Source organism: Artibeus jamaicensis, unplaced genomic scaffold, assembly GCF_021234435.1.
Source record: "Artibeus jamaicensis isolate MK-2021 breed Jamaican fruit bat unplaced genomic scaffold, CSHL_Jam_final contig_391, whole genome shotgun sequence".
NCBI lineage: Eukaryota > Metazoa > Chordata > Mammalia > Chiroptera > Phyllostomidae > Artibeus > Artibeus jamaicensis.
Genome location: NW_026521814.1, coordinates 23,705,757 through 23,725,405, shown reverse-complemented (window position 1 = coordinate 23,725,405; position 19,649 = coordinate 23,705,757). Strand labels below are relative to the sequence as shown.

General features: G+C 35.8%; 2 protein-coding genes across 6 annotated transcripts in view; both read right to left on the bottom strand.

Moving 5' to 3' along the window:
• The window catches only part of ANKAR (ankyrin and armadillo repeat containing), a 62,206-nt gene extending 46,786 nt beyond the window's left edge, over positions 1-15,420 (bottom strand). Inside the window, exons 1-10 of one of the 3 annotated variants that reach the window (XM_053665118.1) lie at positions 15,338-15,420; positions 15,067-15,143; positions 13,396-13,457; positions 11,074-11,709; positions 6,938-7,375; positions 5,226-5,389; positions 4,591-4,694; positions 2,843-3,023; positions 1,716-1,935; positions 261-296 (exon numbers count right to left, since the gene is read on the bottom strand). In XM_053665118.1, the coding sequence (XP_053521093.1) occupies positions 261-296; positions 1,716-1,935; positions 2,843-3,023; positions 4,591-4,694; positions 5,226-5,389; positions 6,938-7,375; positions 11,074-11,709; positions 13,396-13,457; positions 15,067-15,140 (1,915 nt within the window). In that variant the 5' untranslated portion in view covers positions 15,141-15,143; positions 15,338-15,420. Of the gene's footprint in view, positions 1-260; positions 297-1,715; positions 1,936-2,842; positions 3,024-4,590; positions 4,695-5,225; positions 5,390-6,937; positions 7,376-11,073; positions 11,710-13,395; positions 13,525-15,062; positions 15,144-15,337 lie in introns of those variants that run through there. The other 2 variants (XM_037162982.2, XM_053665119.1) reach the window with 2 other exon arrangements.
• A 199-nt stretch (positions 15,421-15,619) lies between these two features.
• ASNSD1 (asparagine synthetase domain containing 1) lies at positions 15,620-19,649 on the bottom strand. 3 transcript variants are annotated; one of them, XM_053665120.1, is made up of 4 exons: positions 18,189-19,649; positions 17,723-17,904; positions 16,221-16,301; positions 15,620-15,986 (listed from the first exon to the last, which is right to left on the bottom strand). In XM_053665120.1, exons 1-4 carry the CDS (start codon positions 19,647-19,649, stop codon positions 15,701-15,703), a joined length of 2,010 nt encoding a protein of 669 aa, XP_053521095.1. In that variant the 3' UTR covers positions 15,620-15,700. The 3 variants fall into 3 exon arrangements, with proteins under 3 accessions (XP_053521095.1, XP_037018879.2, XP_053521096.1); XM_053665121.1 differs by having other exon boundaries at positions 15,870-15,986; positions 16,221-16,305; XM_037162984.2 differs by lacking the exon at positions 16,221-16,301.

Here is a 19,649-nt window from a genome sequence, read left to right as displayed (position 1 = left end):
ACAACCATTTTGGGGTCTGGTTTTATAAAAATAGGTAGAGGTGACTGCAAATTTAACAGTTAAAAAATGAAAAAAAAAAGCCTAGGAGGAGTATGAATAACTAACCACGAGTAGAAAACGTTTATAATTCAACATGTATACAAAATGTTATCATGTGACATTCTCATGAGACAGCATTGTGGAGATTATACACTATAAGAAAAATTTAAATATATCCAATAATGTTTTAAAATGCACCAAATATTTAACTTCTGTCTTACCATTTCTTTCTTTTTTCCCGTCTGTTTTTGATGACTCTGATTTAAAAGGAAATACACATTGACATATGATTATTAATATATAGCAGTTTCCTAAATTAGTCAAAATAGACACATGTGAATAAGAACAGGAAGGCTATGTGGAGGCACAGATCACATCAAACAGGGTTGGGGGTAACTTCTGGTCCAGCCACCTGGGCACGTTGTGTGCACCTGACATCAAGTCAGAGAGACCTGTGCCTCCCTAGTGGTTGGTCGGAACTCACAGGTGAGGCAGTGTTGTGTTGATTAGGTGGCCATAGACAATGCCAGCAGAGTTAAACCTTTTTCTATACTTCACAACCTACCCAATTCTCAGCCAGTGGAAATTCAAATAGTCAAGGGATGGATGAGAGACTAATTGACCAGAGATTTTTTCACAACAAAAAGAGCTTAAAATACAGTACATTTTAAAATAAGAGCTACCATTGCATTTAAATTTAGCCAAATTTGTGCTCTATTTTAACTAAGTTCACTCTGTATTGAATATTTTAACCAAATAATAGAAGCATCTTACTATCAAAACAATTTAATTATAGTGATAGAGTACAGACTTTAGTAGTAGTCAAAAGGATTAAAGCAGAACATTTCAATTTGATGAGTGAAAATTTAACACAACTGGTTAAGGTAGCTAGTTAAAATATAAAATCATCATTTTCTTTCATTGCCAATATTGTTGCATCTGCCACTCCTAACACTTTACCTCTAAAGTTATGGGGGACCTCCACTCTTGTTTTCAATTTTATTATTTTTGTACTTGTTAAACATGTTACAAAGAATATATACATAGGTAGGTAGGTGTACCTAATAACCAGGAAAATTTACTTTTCAAAGTTTAAACGGGGGTAGCCCTAAAGAGGTCACTAATCCTAAAACAGATTATTATAGAGGACATTTTTGTTATAATTTGTTTATGTTGTGTGAAGAAACTATCCCCAGGCTGAGACCCCTGAGATAGAAACGGATAATCTGTTAAGATCTCTGTTTATCTCCCCTGTCTCCAAATTTCTAGAGTAAATCACTGCACTTTATGCCAGTGATCATCAGATGCTACCCTGCATTCATACATTTATGCATTCGCTTAACAACAATGATTTCCTGCACCCATCAAAGCCAGGCTTTCTTCTGGGCACTAGGATGCCACAGCAAACAAAGGAAACCAAATCACTGCCCTTTAGGGTGCTTATATTCAAGTGGCAGAGACACAATAAACACATAAGACAAGGAAGCAATCAGTGGTACTTAGAAATCTAAAAGGAGCCCCTCTGAGATAAATGAAACAAAACCCTCGACTTTGCTCTAGGTACCAGCACCAGATTTTAGCCTTGTCTAAAATTGACATGCATTCTTAATGCTGAATGGGGTAAGAAAAATAAAACATTTTAAAACCTTGTAAAAGATTTAAAAACTTGAGAGTACCTTGGCTCACCATAATAAAGCGTCTCTGGTTGACGTTGAAGTTCGCGTAGCACAGCTGGCATATAATGGAAACCCTGTTGTGCAGAGCAGCGTGATGGAAAATAGCATAACCGGCCTCATCTGAAACGTTGATGGTAGAGCTTGAGGTTTTACGGCTAAACGTGTGGAAAACAGCAGATAAGCCTCTTTCCACAGCAGACTTCATACCAAATGGGATACTCTAAAATTATTAAGAAGGCCAGAATTAGTTTTTTTCAGAGTAAGGCTTAAGTTGTGTTTATAGGAAAAAAACAAGGACAGTGAAATATATTGATATAGTCACAGGATTGGTTCTCAGAAAGTGTCTCACTCAGCAATGAGAACCATTGATTTGTTGTTCCACGTATCCATGCATTCATCAATTGTTTCTCATGTGTGCCTTACTCAGGAATCGAACCTGCAATCTTAGCATACCAGAACAATGCTCCAACTAACTCAGCTACCTGGCCAGGGCTCCAGCTACTAAATATTTTAAAGTAAAACTAACAGGTTATTACATTTTTTAAATGTATAGAAATTAAAACAAATAAGTGGTAAGTAAGTGCCAGTGTATTCTTTGAAATTGGTGAGCTCACCATTTAAAAATCAGTTCCAGAAGCTATAAATCAAGACTTGTTGAAGCAGATGCGGAGATTTATTTCAGGACGTTAGGTCTGCTATTTAGGTTTACTTCCCAGGACTGAATCTGGCCTCTACCATTTATGAGCTTTGTGATTTGGGAAAGATTCTTAACTCGCTGCACTTCACATTTCTCATTTGTACAATAGGGATAATGACAGTACTGGTAGTACCTTGAGAGAGTTTGATGAAGAGATTTATAATAGGGCCTGACATACAAACTTAGCACTCAGTAAATATTAGCCATTATTAAAATGAATCACAATCCAGTTTATTAATAGGTTGTTTTGTAACCCTGCCATACATTTATAACCCAGAACTGTATAGATTTCAGCTGCTAAAATGTAAAAATTTTATTTCATATTGAAAACCTTATTTAATCTATTATTTATCCCAAAGATAAAAATTTGACACATGTACTTATGATATATAATTTCTTATACAAAATTATGTGGTAATTACTGAAGTACCTTGCATTTCATAGCTTTCTTGAAACCAAATTTTTTCTTAAATTGTTCATGTAATTGAGCATCTGTCAGTGGAAGTCTTTTTGGTCTTAGATTGTTCACTATTTCATTTATGGCTCCCCACCACTGTGTCTTATATAGTTGCTGATAGAAAGTTTCAAGTTCAAAGTAAATCACATAGTAGCTATAAAAAATTTTTTAAAAAGATAAGTTTAAGTAATTTGCTACTTTTTTATATGCTGGTAAACATCATTTTTAATAACAAATATAAAATGTAGTTTAAATTGTACTTGATTGTAAATATTTTAATAATACAGTTATCAATGATTACAAATCAACTCTTTCTATAACAAGTATTTTCTTTGTATTGGCCCTTCCTTCCAATTGACTCTGTCCTTCCCATGCCAGTGACTAGGGGCACTGCTTAAAATTCACTGGAAGTCCTAAGGCTTCCTTGAAGGAATTCTAGGCTTACCTTTTAACCAGCTGCTTACCCTCCTTTCACAAATTTATATATTAACCCTTTTAATCTAATTATTGCTCCATTTGCTTTCTCAGGAGTTTGCTTTGAGTCTGACCTGGAATGATGATTGGGTAATGGCTGCTTGACTTTCACTCACTGCAGCAGTGGACTAGAGAAGCCCCCATCCCACCAGGTCCTTGAGGCATAGGGAGACAATAGCCTTAGCCCCCTATCAGTCTGGAATGGGAAGTGAACGAAATTTTGAGTGACTCTGTTCTCTGGGATTCCTTATTATCACAGGTGAAAGAAGATCGTGGCCTTGCTCTACTTGTGCCCATGAGATACGCTTTCCCACCATTCCATTGGTGAGTGCCTCTGCCAGTGGGAAGCCTCTTACCACTACCTGGGGTTTTGCTTCAAATGCAAGTGCTTATTGCTGTAAATACAGTATTCTTGACAGTGGTCAACCCCTTTCTACGGCTGTTCACTTTACTGCTTAGTGACTATCAGTTCTCTGAAGGGTGCTGAGGAGTTGGTTCCATTGTGCACATTTTTAGGGAAGCAAGTTGGTAACTACCTGCGCTGAGAAAGCTGAGCTCCTTGGGCCAGTTAAAGGAAGGTCTTAGGGAAACACTGTGTTACAAACTAGTCGGAGGCGAATATCCTCTTCCTTGACCTTTACTTCAATCCCAGTTTTCTGAATATTGTCCTAGACCTCTGTACAGATGTAAGAATGTCTGAGGACCTGTTCACATTTATTTGAGCTTGTCATTCTTCTTATCCACCATCCTCTTCAACAAAAGGAAACTAGACCACAAGAAGCTAAAGGCTGTCTCCACCTGCAATTTGCAAATACACTGCCCAGGCTGGTGATGGTCCTTGTCACTTTGTTTGGGGGTCCCGACTTACGGAGGTGCCACCTTCATCAACATAGACTCGCCTGACTCTAGCCTCTGACATCAAAGAGCAGGCATTATGAATCCTACCCAGAAAACTTTGAAACCGCAGTGGTGGTAAGCTCTAGAACATTAAGGAGCTGTATGGATCAGGCCATGCTAATTATAATTACCATCTCTGAGGACTATTATTACTCAGAATGTATCCAAGTGCAGGAAATAACAAATATAACATTTAATACTTTGTTGAGATTGTATGTCATTCATGGGGGTCATTATTATTCTGAGATCTCCATCTTAGCTTTTAAGTTAGCCTTTGAATTTTGACACTTTCCAGTTTTCTGCTTTCAACAAGTGGTGGCTGCTGTGAATAATTACTGAAAGTTCCTTACCTTTTTCCATTCAGTTCCATGACTGGTATTGAGTAATGTTCTTTGTATCCCGAATCTTCTACAAATGTATTAGCAGCACAATCCTTTATTTTTCTTAAATTGTTCTAAAATATAATGTTAGTAAAAACATATCTTTAAACAAATGACACAATTATGATGTCTTTTAGATGAGATTCTATACATGTAAATGATAATTTTTAAAAATATCCCTCCCAGACCCTAATAATGACTGCTAGTATCAGATCCCTACTTTGAGAATGAAGAAAAATTCAAAAGAAATATAGAAAAGGTTGAAAAGCAATGACAACTGAAATATATAATGTTTATACTACATTCCAGATGAAGAATGATTATTCCCAAACCCTAGAGAATCTCTGTTATAATCTTCTTTGAGGAAGATGGAACATGTAGTGAATGAATGGTCAGGGATTTCTATTACAAATTTGGTTAACTATTTGAGGGCACTTAATTAATTCATGTCTGTAACATAATGTATGAAAAAATTAGTGAGTTGGGAAGATAGTCATTTGGAGAGCTGCCTAGTGTCTGTACCAACAGAGACTGTTTCCAAATGGAAAATAGCATAAAAGAGGTGTGAAATGACAAACCGTTTCAGGAGCAATAATAATTTAAACCTTAAAATCTTCCAAAGCATTCTCAATTGAAGAGGTGGTGATATCAAATTCAATTCCTCCATGAACATGAAAATATTGATCCTTTGTGTAGTGAAAATTCTGGCATTTAAAATCTTGCCCGTAAATAAATGGAGGTAATTCTCGCTCTGTCTTGACCTTGTCATCTCCAAAAGTGAAAACAAACTTTTATTTAAACAATGAAAAACAGCATATAAACAATCATATTTTGGAAGTCTAGATTCTCTTTTATGTAAACAAAGTGAAAAATCCACATGAAGTGAAAAATTTGGCAATTGTAGTCTACAAAATTATTTATGCTCTTAAGTGTATGTGTTAAACATTAGAATATATTTATGTCATACATTTTAGGCATTTTCTGTAGTTTTATTGCACAGATATTCCAAAAGAATAGTTAAAACATTATTCTACCTAATGATTTCTATGTGTGAGCTCAAAAGTAAGATCTTACCTCCAAATATCAGAAAAGATTTGAAACCTTGTTCCTTAGGGAAACTTTGGTTAAGTAAAAGAAATTTACCTGAGTTTAGCTGAAAGGCACCATTAAAAAGAAATAAGGGGGTATCTTTCACATTACAAAAATAACCAGCCCACTTTCCTGGAAAGTAATAAAACCACACATAAAACATTTAATTAAAAAACATAATTTTCTAAAGTCTCAGTAAGGATTACGTTTGTTCAAAATTTTGACTTGTTAGCAGAATATGGTTTCTTCAATATAAAGTATACAATGTATTTTGAAAAATGTAAAAGGCACATACAGAAAAGCACAAAGAATAGTATTACACCCTAATCTCACCACCCGCAATTAACTATTAACATATTTGGCTTTAATAATCTAAATAATGAAACATTACAGATACAGCTAACATCCTATCTAAGCAAGGCCCTCTTAGTTCCGCACATGCACCATCCCTTTACCCCTACCCCAGACGAGTATTGTCATGAACCCATTTTTAAATAGTTCACAGATGTGCGTAATCTTTACCATTTGAATCCTCGTGACACAAATTTTCACATGATTTGCAAAATTTCTACTGAAAATTTGTCATCTGAATAGAAAACCCATATGCTTGGGTCCCAGTGAAAATAGGTAAATTGTGTGCTATTTTGGGTGGGTGAAATAGTTTGCACCGTAGTCCCACCTGATGCTACATATGCATGGTCCTGTTTCATTCAGCTCTCTGTTCTCTTACGTCAGTCTATTGTTAACTACAGAGCCATATATTAAACATTTTAAATATGTTCCCATCTCTTTATCTAAAAAGTAAGAACATTCATGATCCTTTAGTTGTTTATATTAATCTCTGAATCGATTTATAAACTTACATGAAAATCATGTTAGGGATTTTGTGAAGAACTGCACACTACTTTATAGAGTAATTTGGGTAAAATATGATGTATCCACAGCGGTGTCCCATCATAAACATAGTGTATTTCCCAAGTTTCCAGAATTTGAGACTTTCCATAGCTCTTATAATTGTTTTATATACCAATTGTATACCAATTATATATACCAAGTACTGTGTACAAATACCAAGTATATTTGATTACTTTGGAGACATTAAATCTTGTTTTTTCTTTCTAACAGACAACAGCTAGGTTACATGCCTGGACTCACGTATTAAAACAAAAGTAAATTTAAATATAAATTTAAAATATATCTATATTTTATATTTAACTTTTGGTGATACCTGAAAAAGGCTGAAGCAGACTACTTAAATATGGAACTTTCATTTTCTTTTTTAAATTCAGTAGAAATGGAATCAGAAAACATATTAACTTTAGGTATCCTATTCCTCTTCTGATTTCTTTTTTCTTCTCGAAGTGTTTTTGAATAACCTTTTTTTGAAGGTATAACCTTTGCTGCAGTCTCTGGTAGGTGCAAATATCAAGACAATCCTGACTACACTTTATAGCATTAGTAAGCCAATAGGCTGTTTCAAAAATAAAGACATTTTCACACTGTTGAACTTCTGTGGTACTGAATGTCAGCTTTAGCACAATGTTTTCAGCATGTTTCATAAATACAGCTTTTTCCTCAGGGCAATTGGGATTATATGTGGGATCTTCATTCATATCTTCATCATAGATTCCATTAAAGTCTGGATCCTCTGTAATATCAATCAAACCTTCACAGTGAAAAAGAAAATTTTTAGGTCATGAAAACTTCGTGCTTAGCTTCTAGATGAATACAGCAGATTAAACCCAGGGTTTAATCTTGAAATCCTACTAACATGACAGTGAGGGGGTAATAAAATGCCAGTAAAATTGTTAAAGGTGAAAAACAGACGGATGAGTGGGCACTAAGCAGAGTAAAGAACGATGGAAATCTGTAGAATTAAAAACGGCAGATTTCCATTCTCCTTAAAGGACAAGAAACACAACACCATGAAAATAATAATGTAAGTTCCAACTTTAAATGGGGGAAAATATGGAAGAACAAGAAAATCTTATCTTCCATTAGACAGGAAATCAGTGTCTCACTTGGGCTAATAGGGTAATTTGCTTTTCAAGCACTGTATTACATAGTTCTTGTTTTTGCTGATAACAGGGGATAAACATATGTAATCAATAACTTTCCTGCTTAACTGTGATAAATCAAATAAGAATTAAAACTTGATTTTACTCAGTTATAAGTGAAAAATTTCCTGCTACATTTTCTTTCCACTTATCGAGAAATTAAGGACCTTCTTGTCAGTAATGTTTTTTCATAATTGCATTTATGAAAGGATTAAGAAGTATAAAATATTGTTACAAAAGAGTCACAGGGATATAAAGTACAGCAGAGGGAATACAGTTAATATTACTGTCATAACTATGTATGATGTCAGAGGGGTATTAAAAATATAGGGGGAGACACTTTATAAAGTATACAATTGTCTACCCACTATGCTATACAGCAGAGAGTAATACAAATAACATTGAATGCAAACTGTAATTGAAAAATAAAATTTAAAAAATAAAATAAAGATAGGATAGTTGCATTTATAATGTTATCCTTAATTTAAGCTTGAGAAAACAGCTTAGAATCATAAGATACAACTTTTAATAAAGTGTGGAGTTTGTAACACATGAACATTAAAGTATAAAAGTATACATTAATGTGCTCCTCTTTCTTTTTCCTTTTCCCCCTCAACTTCTTTCTATCTGTTTATCTATCTTTCCACAATATTCTTGGATTTTTATAATGACCATTATGATTTCTCACCCTTTTGCTAAAGTTAGTAAAATAAATTATTAAGAGTTTATAAAGAAATTAAAGTGTTACTGACAGTTTTACTAAATCTACATAGGAGTCAGAGCACTGTTGATACCTCTAAAACTTCCTGGGTTGGAGTGGGTAGGAACAAGTCAATTGTCTCCACAGAAAGACTCAGAAATTGAAAGCACCCAAGGACTGGCCATAGTATAAGGTTAAGGAACAGTGAGAACCAGGGATCGCCTTTCCCAGACAGCACCACCAGAGGAAAGAGGGGAGGGAATGGGAGGGGGAGAGGAGAGAGGGAGGGTAGTGGGGGGAGGAGGTGGAAGAATGAAATGGAGGGGAGAGTGGCACCGGAGAATGGGAGAATCTATTTTGGATAGGAGAAAGTGCCCAGAGAAGAATCAGTCATTGAGACAGAAATAGGAGGATGGCACCCTGGATGAGGGGCTGTTCCCTGAGTTCACAATTATTAAATGCCCCTGGGACAGCCATGCTAGACTTAATCTCTCAGGATGTGCAATAACCTTTCATTAAGTGAATTGGTTCAATTAATTTAATGCAATTTAACAAAGATTTGTTGGTGTTTACAATGTGCCAGGCAGTTTTAGTCATTAAACATTCAGGGATAAACAAGACAGATAATGGCCCCTTTTTCATGGAGTTTACTTACACTTAGGCTTACTGTTTATTTGTTCTTGACATCAGACTTATTTTTGGGTCTAAGCCAGAAATAAAAGCTCAATGAATATAACGTGAATAAATCAAACTAGAGTCATTTACAAACATATATGTATATTTTGTTTATATGCATATACCTTTTGACTTAGATATCAGTTGACCAAGAAGGGAAAAATAAGAAAACAATTCCATGAAACTAATTTACCATATTAACTGCATTAAATATTATGAACAACTATATGCCAACAAATTAAGCAATCTAGAAGAAGTAGATAAATTCCTAGAAACATACAATTTTTCAAAACTGAATTAGGAAGAAACAATCTGAACAGACTGGTTACAACGAAGGAAATCAAAGCAGTAAATCAAAAAAACTTCCAACAAACAAAACTCTTGGACAGGGTGACTTCAGAGGTGAATTTTACTAAACATTTAAAGAAGAGCTAACAACACCTATGCTTTCTCAAACTGTTCCAAAAAATTCAAGTGGAGGGAAGACTCCCAAGCTTATTTTACAAAGCCAGCATTATCCTAATTCCAAAACCAGATAAGGACACTACAAAGAAAATCATAGGCCAATATTCTTGATGAGAATAAATGCTAAAATCCTCAACAACATATTAGCAAACTGGATCCAGCAATATCAAGTGGGCTTTATCCCAGGGATGAAACTATAACAATTTATATAGAAAACGATGAAATATATTTGGATCAATGAAAGCTGTTAGAAACAGTGTCACACATTTCTCATTTTACTCCCCATTCCACATGGCCTGCTGCAAAGGAACTGTGGGGAAGAAAGTCTTCTTAAAGCTTCAGTAAAAACCTAAATATGTGAAAGAGATGCACCAGGATTTTGTGGCATCTATTGTTTATATACGGGCATTAGAGAATAATGACCATGAGAAGAGAGGAACTTAAAAATTAGGTAAATCAAAGATAAATACTCATGTAACAAAATGCTACTAAAATACCAAAGCTTGAACTGCCGATGCACATTATTTATCCTTAATTTCAATTCCTGTATCATTCATTTTTGAGGTTTATAAAAATGACAATGTGGATGGCTAACAAATCTGGTAATCATTTTGTTTTCAAGTCTGAAGATTTTACTCACTGCACTCCATCTATCCTTGGCTTTATTGCGGGTTTTCCTGCATAGGCTCCATAAGACAAAAAGTATAAACTGAAAATCTTCCATCAAGTTTTTGAAATCTGATCTGTTCTGCAGAAACTGGAGATTGAGATGAGAGAGAGGCAAGCTGTTTGACTTAAAACATAACTTTTGGTGATGCTGAAAAAATTAAAAATTTATTGAAAGGATTCTTTGGTTTTAAAAGAATCTCTAAGAAATGTGGCTAAATACCTAAAACTGAGCCACAGATAAATTACCTTTTATGACAGCATGGATGGACCTGGAGATTATTATGCTGAGTGAAATAAGCCAGACAGACAAATACCATACAATCCCACTTATACGTGGAATCTAATGAACAAAGTAAGCTGACGAACACAACAGAACAAAGGCATGGTTATGTGGAACAGACTGAAAGTTGTCAGAGTGGAGGGGGTTTGGGGGGACTGAATGAAAGAATGTGAAGGAATTAAGAAAAAATATATCTGTCTATTATCTATCATCCATCTATTATCTATCTATCTATCATCACATGGATGCAGAAAATAGTGTGGTGATAGTCAGAAGAGGGGTAGAGGGAGGTGGAGGTGGGCAAAGGGGGATAGATGGGGACTGAGACTTTGCTTTGGGTGATGAACACATGATGTAGTATACGGATGATGTTTTGTTGAGTTGTACAACTAAAACTTGTACGGTTTTGTGAACCGACATCACCCCAAAGCATTTCAATTAAAAAAATCTTTCTCTCACTCACACACACAATTTTTTAATGGCTTCTAATAAAAGTAAAATGTATTAAATTCTCTTACCTGCAGAACTAAACTCTGCAAAAATATCTTTATTGGTTTGAGGCTTTCCATCTGGATCAATGTCTATGATGGTACGCCACAGTTCGGAGAACCTGACTCGCTTTTCCTTGGGCATGTATATTCCATGCCACAGTGCTTTCAGCATGTAGTCGATATTGATCAGAATTTGCCCGATCCTGGTATCATAATAAGCTGGAGGTAATTGACAAGAAGAACTCTGATCATAATTAGCTTCTAAACTAATCGAAGGAATTTGGTTTAAGCAATAAATCCCAACAGCCAACTCCCTTATGATCTGATGGACTTCTCTATAGTCTAAGAGGGCAGTAGGGTCCACAGGAGTCAGCAGGATTGCAGTGTTGAAGGCTACATTATTCATTTGACTCATAATTCCACCCGGGATGTCTATTTGATAGCGGACGTCTTCTTTACCAGACAACCAGCTAACCAGTGCAGTAGTCAGCAACTCTTGTACTTCGCTCCGATCATATTTTTCAAAAAAAGCAGAAGCATTTCTCTGTACTGCTAAATTTTCCAGGTAAGTTTCTTCATCTTGAATTTGATCAAATCTAGGTAATCCTTTTTTGGGCAGTTTTAACATTTTTAATGAATTCTGGTGTGTCCTTTTTGAATTTTCTATAATAAATAAAAAGAAAAAAAACAAGCAATAAAATTATAGTTGACATACCATATTATATTAGTTTCTGGTGTACAGCATAGTGATTCTACACTGATAGACCTTACAACATGATCACCATATGACCTGTAACCTTCTGTCACTATACAATAGTTATTATACTATTGACTATATTTCCTGTGCCGTACATTACATCCATGTGACTTATTTTATAACTGAAAGTTTTTACCTCTTATTCCCTCTTCACCTTTGTCACCTATTCTTCCACCCCCTCTCCTCTGGCAACTATCCATTTGTTCCCTGTATCTATGAGTTTGTTTCTACTGTTTGTTTCTATTCTACACATAAGTAAAAATCATACAACATTTCTATTTCCCTTTCTGACTTACTTCACTTAGCATAACACCCTCTAGGTCCATCTATATTGTCACAGTGGCAAGATTTCATTCTTTTTTATTGCTAAATAATATTCCATTGTGTTGTTGGACACAGATTGCCTGCATATCTTGTCTACAGAAAATAATGCTGCAATAAATATGAGGGTGCATATCTCTTTTCAAGTTAGTGTTTTCATGTTTTTCAGATAAATACCCAGAAGTGGAATTGCTGGGTCATGTGGTAAGATCTATTACACTTTTCTTTTTTTTAAAGATTTTATTTATTTATTTATTTATTTATTTATTTATTTATTTATTTATTTATTTTTTAGAAAGAGGGGAAGGAAAGGAGAAAGGGAGAGAAATATAAATGTGTGGTTGCCTCCCGCATACCCCCTACTGGTGACCTGGCCCACAACCTGGCCATGTGCCCTGACTGGGAATTGAACTGGCAACCCTTTGGTTCACAGCCTGTGCTCATTCCACTGATTGGGTACAGCCAGGAGTGTAGCTCCTGTATTACACTGAAAAATGCAATACACTCCTGAAAAGTTTATTACACTTTTCAATCTTAAGCCAATTTCAGCATAAAAAATTACGATTTGAATTAAAACAATTAAACTAGTAAGTTCTGCTTTTCTAAGAAGTCAAAAGATGTTAATAGTGTCAAAAAGAAATGTAAGTTTATATATGAGAAGCTAATGTTGCATAGCTATTTTTTGTTGGAGTGGCATATACTTATTATTTGGCATATACTTATTTTTTATTTTAATTTTAAAAGCAAGAACATAAAGATCTGCTTAAAAGAAAAGGAAAGGCAAAATTTGCCTGCTTAACTTTGTTTCTGTGTAACTAACTACTTCTCTGTTTCTGGAGTAATAATAATCACAACCATTATTTACTATGGTTGTGAACATCTACTATTTGTTTAACTCTTCATACCAATATTTAATTTAATTATCCCCCCCTTTTTCACAGTGGTTCTCAAAATTTAGCCTGCATTGAAATCACCCCTGGGACTTGTTAAAACATTTCCGAACCCTAGAGTTTTAAGATTCAGTTGACTGGAGTGGGGCCAGAGAATTTGCATTTCTGAAAAGTTAAGAGGTGATGGTGATGCTGTCAGGGCATTCTGAGAACTCAGCTCAGAGAGTAAGTACCCTCACTGTGTAAATGGAAATGGAAACTAAGTGCCTAAGGTTTCATACCTTCAGAATCAGGACCAACCCAGGTCATCCATAAGCAAGTCTAATACCTATGCCCACACGGAGAAGGGAAAGGGGAAAAGACGAAAGTGTAGAAACCTACTTTGAAATGATTTTCTTGTTCTGAAGAGGGAAACTGCGTCCAAACAGGTCCTTGGGATATTCCTGGGGGCCGGAGACAGTGATCATCAGGAATGGCTTCTCTTTGGGTGAGAATCCACCATCAGGAAGCCTGCTTGGGCGAGAGCCAGGGGAGGCCTGCTTGTTCTGTGTGGCCACCCTGGAAGTCCCTCCACCCAGCCTCCCGCGCAGGGATCAGAGCCGTTGGTCCTCGCACCTGGGGCACCACTGATGGCTGCACAGATTCCTCCAGTACAAGTGCATCACCCCCATTCTACCCCGCCCTCTCTAAAACTCAGCCACTCCTCATGTTCTGATTACCTGGCCTATTACTTTCTTCTACCTTCACTATTTGTCTCAGTGAAGAAAACAAAAACAGTGTCAGAGGCATCAGCACCAGGCTCTAAAGCAGTTCCTAAGTTGGAATCCCACCTCCATCATCATTCCTGGACATTCATGAACCGCTTATTATGAGCCAGGCATTGCCTTGGGAATTGGAGAACCTGGAACACAGGGCAGACACCAAGCGCCAAACCCCACGGATGATTGTATAGGTTTATTTAAACAGTGTGACAGATTTCAGATGTATGGACAGCACAGGAAGGAAAGCTAACCAAGACCATGGGCTGGGGAAGGGGATGTCAAAAATCACGGCTTTTAAGAGATTTCTGTTTGCAGTTATAAAGCAGGAATACATGTAAATTCCTCTACATAAGATGTTTCCTATTCAGAAACCCATATGGTTTGTTCGAAGTGTCTCAAACCTTCAGAAAGATTATTCCTTTAAGGATTAACATAGAACTATATCCCTGTTTGTAGAATTACCAAGGCTGTAAGTAATCAGGCCCTCTGGGAACTACATAAAAAACAACAAAAACAAACATGCGCACAGAGTATCCTGCTGGAGCAGATGACCTGGAGATTCCTTAGAGGTTCAATTGATTAGGCACTGCATATACAATAGCTGTTTTTAGTACTAAACTATATTATAAAAATTAATATAGTCTACTCTGGGCTGCCAGGCAAGCCTCTTAAGTTACCCACTCCCACCATGAGCAATGTCAAATTAGCACTCAGTACCAGACACTTAGAAGTTGTTTGCTCTTAGGTAGAGAGGAAAGCTATTCAGGTAATATTTAAACCTGGTTTAAAAATTGCATTCACCAGGGAATAAATTCAGGACATACGAAAGTCTTTTGACAATTCTGTCTGTCCTGAATGTACCCTAATATTTCTATGACTCAGAATCAAAGCATGTCCATATTCAGAAAGCACGTCGGCCCTAATTGGGAACAGATCCCCAGCAGTGGTCTTAGTAGGGTGATCATAGCTTAATACTGTGGGTGGATGTCAGGTTGGAGTGGAGTGAATCAGGTGAAAAGGTGAAGAGCGAGTGTGGATGAGAAGCAGATGGTAAATAGAGGAAGATGAAGGTCTAGAGATGTGCATTTTAAATTGGTATAGACTGCAATATGTAAATAATGATAGGGAAGATCCTATAGCAGAGGCCAAAGATGCTGGAGAGAGTATAAGATTCCTGAAAAGCAGGAAGAATTGATACAGAGAACATGTGGAGGCATGGCCTTTTCATGGGTGGACTAATACATTTCCTTTCCCAGTGGCACGAAGGGAGAAAAGGATAGGTGTTACCTACAGGTGCATCAGAAGTTTTGATGTTGGAAAGTGGAGTCCATCCGTCGCTTGATGACTGTGAAAAGCCCAGGTCATGAGCTGAGAATGGGGCAGAGAGGGAGGTATTAGAGATTTATGAGACAAGAGAATGTTTAAAATAGTCTTCAAAAGTTTTCGGAGTGGGAAATGAGTTGCCTAAGGAAATGTAACAGAAGCACCAAGTATTGCTCAGGAGCATGAAGCTCCGAGCAATAAGCAAATAGTTTAGCTTCTCTAAACCTTAGTTCTCTCACCTGTCAAATAGAGTCCCATGTAAGCCATGATCCTGACAACAACAAACTGAGTGATTTTTGGATGTAGCTACCATGATGAAAAGTGTCAGTGAAGGCTGCCTTCTGTTGCCGGTGGGACATTAACCATGTCAGAGTTGAAAGCAATGTTAATTAATATCACAGTTTAAGATACAAAAGTTGTTCTTTCAAGTGTAATCATTCTTTCTATAGTCTGTCAATGTGACTAAATGGGTTATATTCAGTAAAAATTCACATAATGAATTTTAAAATTACTACATTATAATTACTACATTATACAATAGAGCAGCAGTGTTTTATTTTTATATAATAATTATTTAGCAAATGTTATTACACTGTGAAGTATTATGTTTTAATATCATTTTTAATGGAAAGATTTTCTAAGGAAACGACTTGGAGTCTTCCGCATTTGTCAGCTGCCTTCTCATTATTCTTTTCCATTTTTGCAATCCTGGATCCAAACTGCATGGCCCGTTTTGGCAGAAGAGCAGAGGCTGTAAGACCAAGTTCCACTGCTGCAAGACGCAAAATCAGTTTTTCACCAATTCCACGAGGTAAAGTTAAATTTGCCTTTTCCCAAACTGGTAGGGAATTTAGAAAGGAGACAACATTTTCATCCAGAAAAGGAAATCTAAAATAAATAGATAAATAGAAACACTATAAATATAAAATCAATGTCATAATTACTTATTATGTACTTTTGCATTTTATTCCATGTTATAATTTACAGTATAAAATTAATTTTTCAAGGTACTATTTTCCTCAGTTAAAAATATTCTTCAGCCTGGCTGGTATAGCTTAGTGGATTGAGCATGTACCTGCAAACCAAAGGGTTGCCAATTTGATTCCCAATGAGGGCACATACCTGGTTCGCAGGCCAGGTCCCTGGTTGGGGGGGGTGCAACCACACACTGATGTCTCTCTCCCTCTCTTTCTCTTTCCCTGTCTTTCTAAAAATACATACAATTAAAAAAAAAAACTAAAAATATTCTGGTTATTCACACAGTTTTGCAGCTAACCTTTAATCACATAAAAAGTATTTCATAATATATAATTTTAATATGTATGTTACAAAAATTTGCCTCAATAATTAAATCAGACCTATGATATCAAGAAATAATTTCAAATTGTTTTATAAGATATGTTTGAGGATGTCTGAGGGTGTCTTAAAGAAGCATAGTTTTAAGTCAATTATTCAATTTCTATCTGGTCTTTATCATGTCTTAAGAAATTACACTTTAAGGATATGAAACCAATACAGAAAGGCTCTACAATCTTGAACTTAAACTTTAAGTATTAAAACAGTTTAATTGCATTTAAGCCATTTTAATTGATAGAACAAAGTATTAGATGTTAAAAAATAACTCTGCACTTTTGGCTTTCCTGTTTTCCTACAAAATTGTTCTTTTTTCTGTTTAAAATATTGTACTTTAACATTCTCTTTCCTCCCAGTTCCTCAAAATGCAATATAGTTATAGTAGTGTTTGTATTTCACTGTATTTGATTCTAGCTCAAGTAGAGACTAAGAAGGGTAAAGGCACTTGTTAAATGGAATGTTCTATAAAAATTAATTAATTGTAAAAGAATATTTAGATTAAGAATCTAATCAATCGATTACTGTTAATGTGCACGTGAAAGTACATAATACATTTTTTAGATTTAGCCATTATGGTGTTTATTAAATCACAATGTTCTAAACATTTTTCATATCCATTTTTACCTGACAGTATCATATGGGACCTTCAGAATTAACTGCTTTCACTAAATAAAATTAAATTCCTTTTCATTGACCTAGCTGAAATAACAGACTGAATTTCTCCCCCCACCTCTCTCTTACACACACACACACACACACACACACACACACACCCTTCAAAAGGAGTAACATTTTACAGACTTTGTAATGTGGCATTATCTCTTTATAATGTAATTTTGAAAACTAGAATCATGAGACAGTAATCAAGATTTTACATGTCAGAACAGGCAACATAAGAATGACAAGGGTGTAAAGGCAACCACAGCTCAGTGGAAAGAGGAAAATTCGAACAGAAACAAGAAACAAAGAAGTCTCAGGGTTGGTGTATTAGGATGTTCTACATCCCACGAAGCTTATTTGGACTCCCTGCTCTCATATGCTTATAATAAACTACCAGTTAATAAATTAACTACTTAAACACATCTTCTTTTCAAAAGTGAATGACACATCTTCCTTTGCTGCCATCTATGTTTGCTATATAAAGCCACAATATTATTGTTGCTACAGTTATTTACTTGAACAGTCTCCAAAGAAAAAAACGAACCTAAAAATTTCCTTTTATAGTCTATTATTTTTACAAAATTACACAACATTCAGAGAATTGGTGTTACCTTGCTTCTTTTCCATGATCACCAATAACTCTGTCATCACGACCCAGATTTCTAGAAGAAATTCTACCCAGTTCCATCTTGATTTCCTTATTCAATCCTTGCAGCCCATGGGTCTGAAAGCGGACTCGATGACGAGAATAACCTGCAAGTTGCTCATCTGCACCAATTCCAGTAAGAACTACCTATAGCAGTTTACAGAAATACATATAAACATGTTATCTACCATACAGTAAAGAAAATAAAGGTAAAGCTTAAAAAATTATTACCTCAAAGATAACATTTTCAGAGAAAATCCATAAGGCAAAGCCATAAAATAGTAAAATGTGACCAATTTTTAAAGTCATATACATTGTATTGTAGTTGAAATGCAATTAAAATACGCTATATTTTCACAACTTACATGCTAAAAGCTTTAAGGACCAAGATTAGGTCTCAGGAATTCTTCTGAGTGGTAATATTGTCATACCTTTGCACTGCTTTGATAGGACTTCACTTTGCCCTGGGTCGCTAACCAACCGATTCCCCTGGAAGCAAACCAGACTGCACAGCCGATACTATCATCCAACACTGTATCCAAGGGCTGAACTAAGTGGCAAATTCGGGCTGTTCTTAATTTTTGCAGTTCTTCAGCAGAAACATTAATTTCAACAAAATTCCAAATCCGGGAAGGGTTAGCCATTTGTAGTTCCTTTAGTCCTGCTCTTCCAGTGATTCGATCTGGTACAATGAATTGTTTATCAGGACTAGCAGCAGCAGCAGCAACAGCATTTTTAGAAGGTTCTTCAGAAGGAGTTTCACAATTTTTCTGTTCTCTCCTTTTCTTGTTAAAACTAGTTGGTATGGTCTTTTCTTCAGTCATGAAAGCCACATTAAGAAGATCAATAGGTTCATCTAAAGGAATATGATGGTCAGCAAGGGTTGCAATAACCATGGAATCAATACCCCCAGAAAACAGGATTCCAACATTTGCTTTCCTATCACAAGTTTTCAAAACTTCACTGGGTGTGAGGTATTCATCCCGACGTAAACACAAGACTCGTCTCTTGACTGCAATACTCAGGACATCAATGAACTGCTGAACTACTTCTTTCATGTGTCCATCAGTAAGAAAGACCTGAAGTATCTCTCTTGTATGTGAAATGTTGGAAATATTACTGCAACAACTATCAAATGAAGCTTGTGGCAATGTCATATTTAAAGGAACAATGGGTTCTTTTAGATATAGTTTGGCTTCATTTGTTACCACTGATACAAACGTCGGCAAGTTTGCAGAAATTTGAGTCAGGCTATCAACACATTCTTTGGTAACGTTCCCCTTAGAAATGTACTTCCAAGGATACAATTTTAAAACCACAGATTTGGAAATGGAAGTAGATTTGAGATCAACTCTGAATATTCCGGATGCTGGAACTTCCTGCCACTGATTGGCCACTTCAGATGTTTGGGTGCCAACTGAAGAGAGGCAGAAAGTCTTGCCCAAATTACTAAAGTGCCAAAGCAAGCTACGGCGACCAAAAAAATCCCTACCAAACCATAAATGATGACTAGATGCTTGATAATATATAAAAGACCAAGGACCTTGAACTTCTGAGAAGAGTGACAAAATATCAGATTCATTCTTACAAGAGGAAAGATAATTAAACATTACTTGAGTATCATTCTCTTCAGCTTCAACCTTTATCCCACTAAAGACTTCTCCATTCCACAGGAACACATTACCTCTTTCATCTTCCATAGGCTGGGCAGTCAAAACACCTCGTAAGTGAAGGACATGACCAGAAAATAAACACTGGTAGTTAACATCAGACTTTAACAACTGTTTACTACTATTGGGTCCCCGTCGTTTAAGATTACACAATAAATCCTCTTTCAAATCTTTGCAAAAATGTTCAATAGAAAAGCTTATAGAACAACAAATGCCACACAT

Bases quoted from the DNA above. Each gene is read 5' to 3' on its own strand.
- ASNSD1 (XM_053665120.1), bottom strand. From the start codon at position 19,649: ATGTGTGGCATTTGTTGTTCTATAAGCTTTTCTATTGAACATTTTTGC. The intron at 17,905-18,188 runs GTATGACAATAT...AAACTGCTATAG, and splicing joins CCTATCAAAGCAGTGCAAAG to GTAGTTCTTACTGGAATTGG. The intron at 16,302-17,722 runs GTAACACCAATT...ATTTTTAGAAAG, and splicing joins GATCATGGAAAAGAAGCAAG to ACAGGGAAAGAGAAAGAGAG.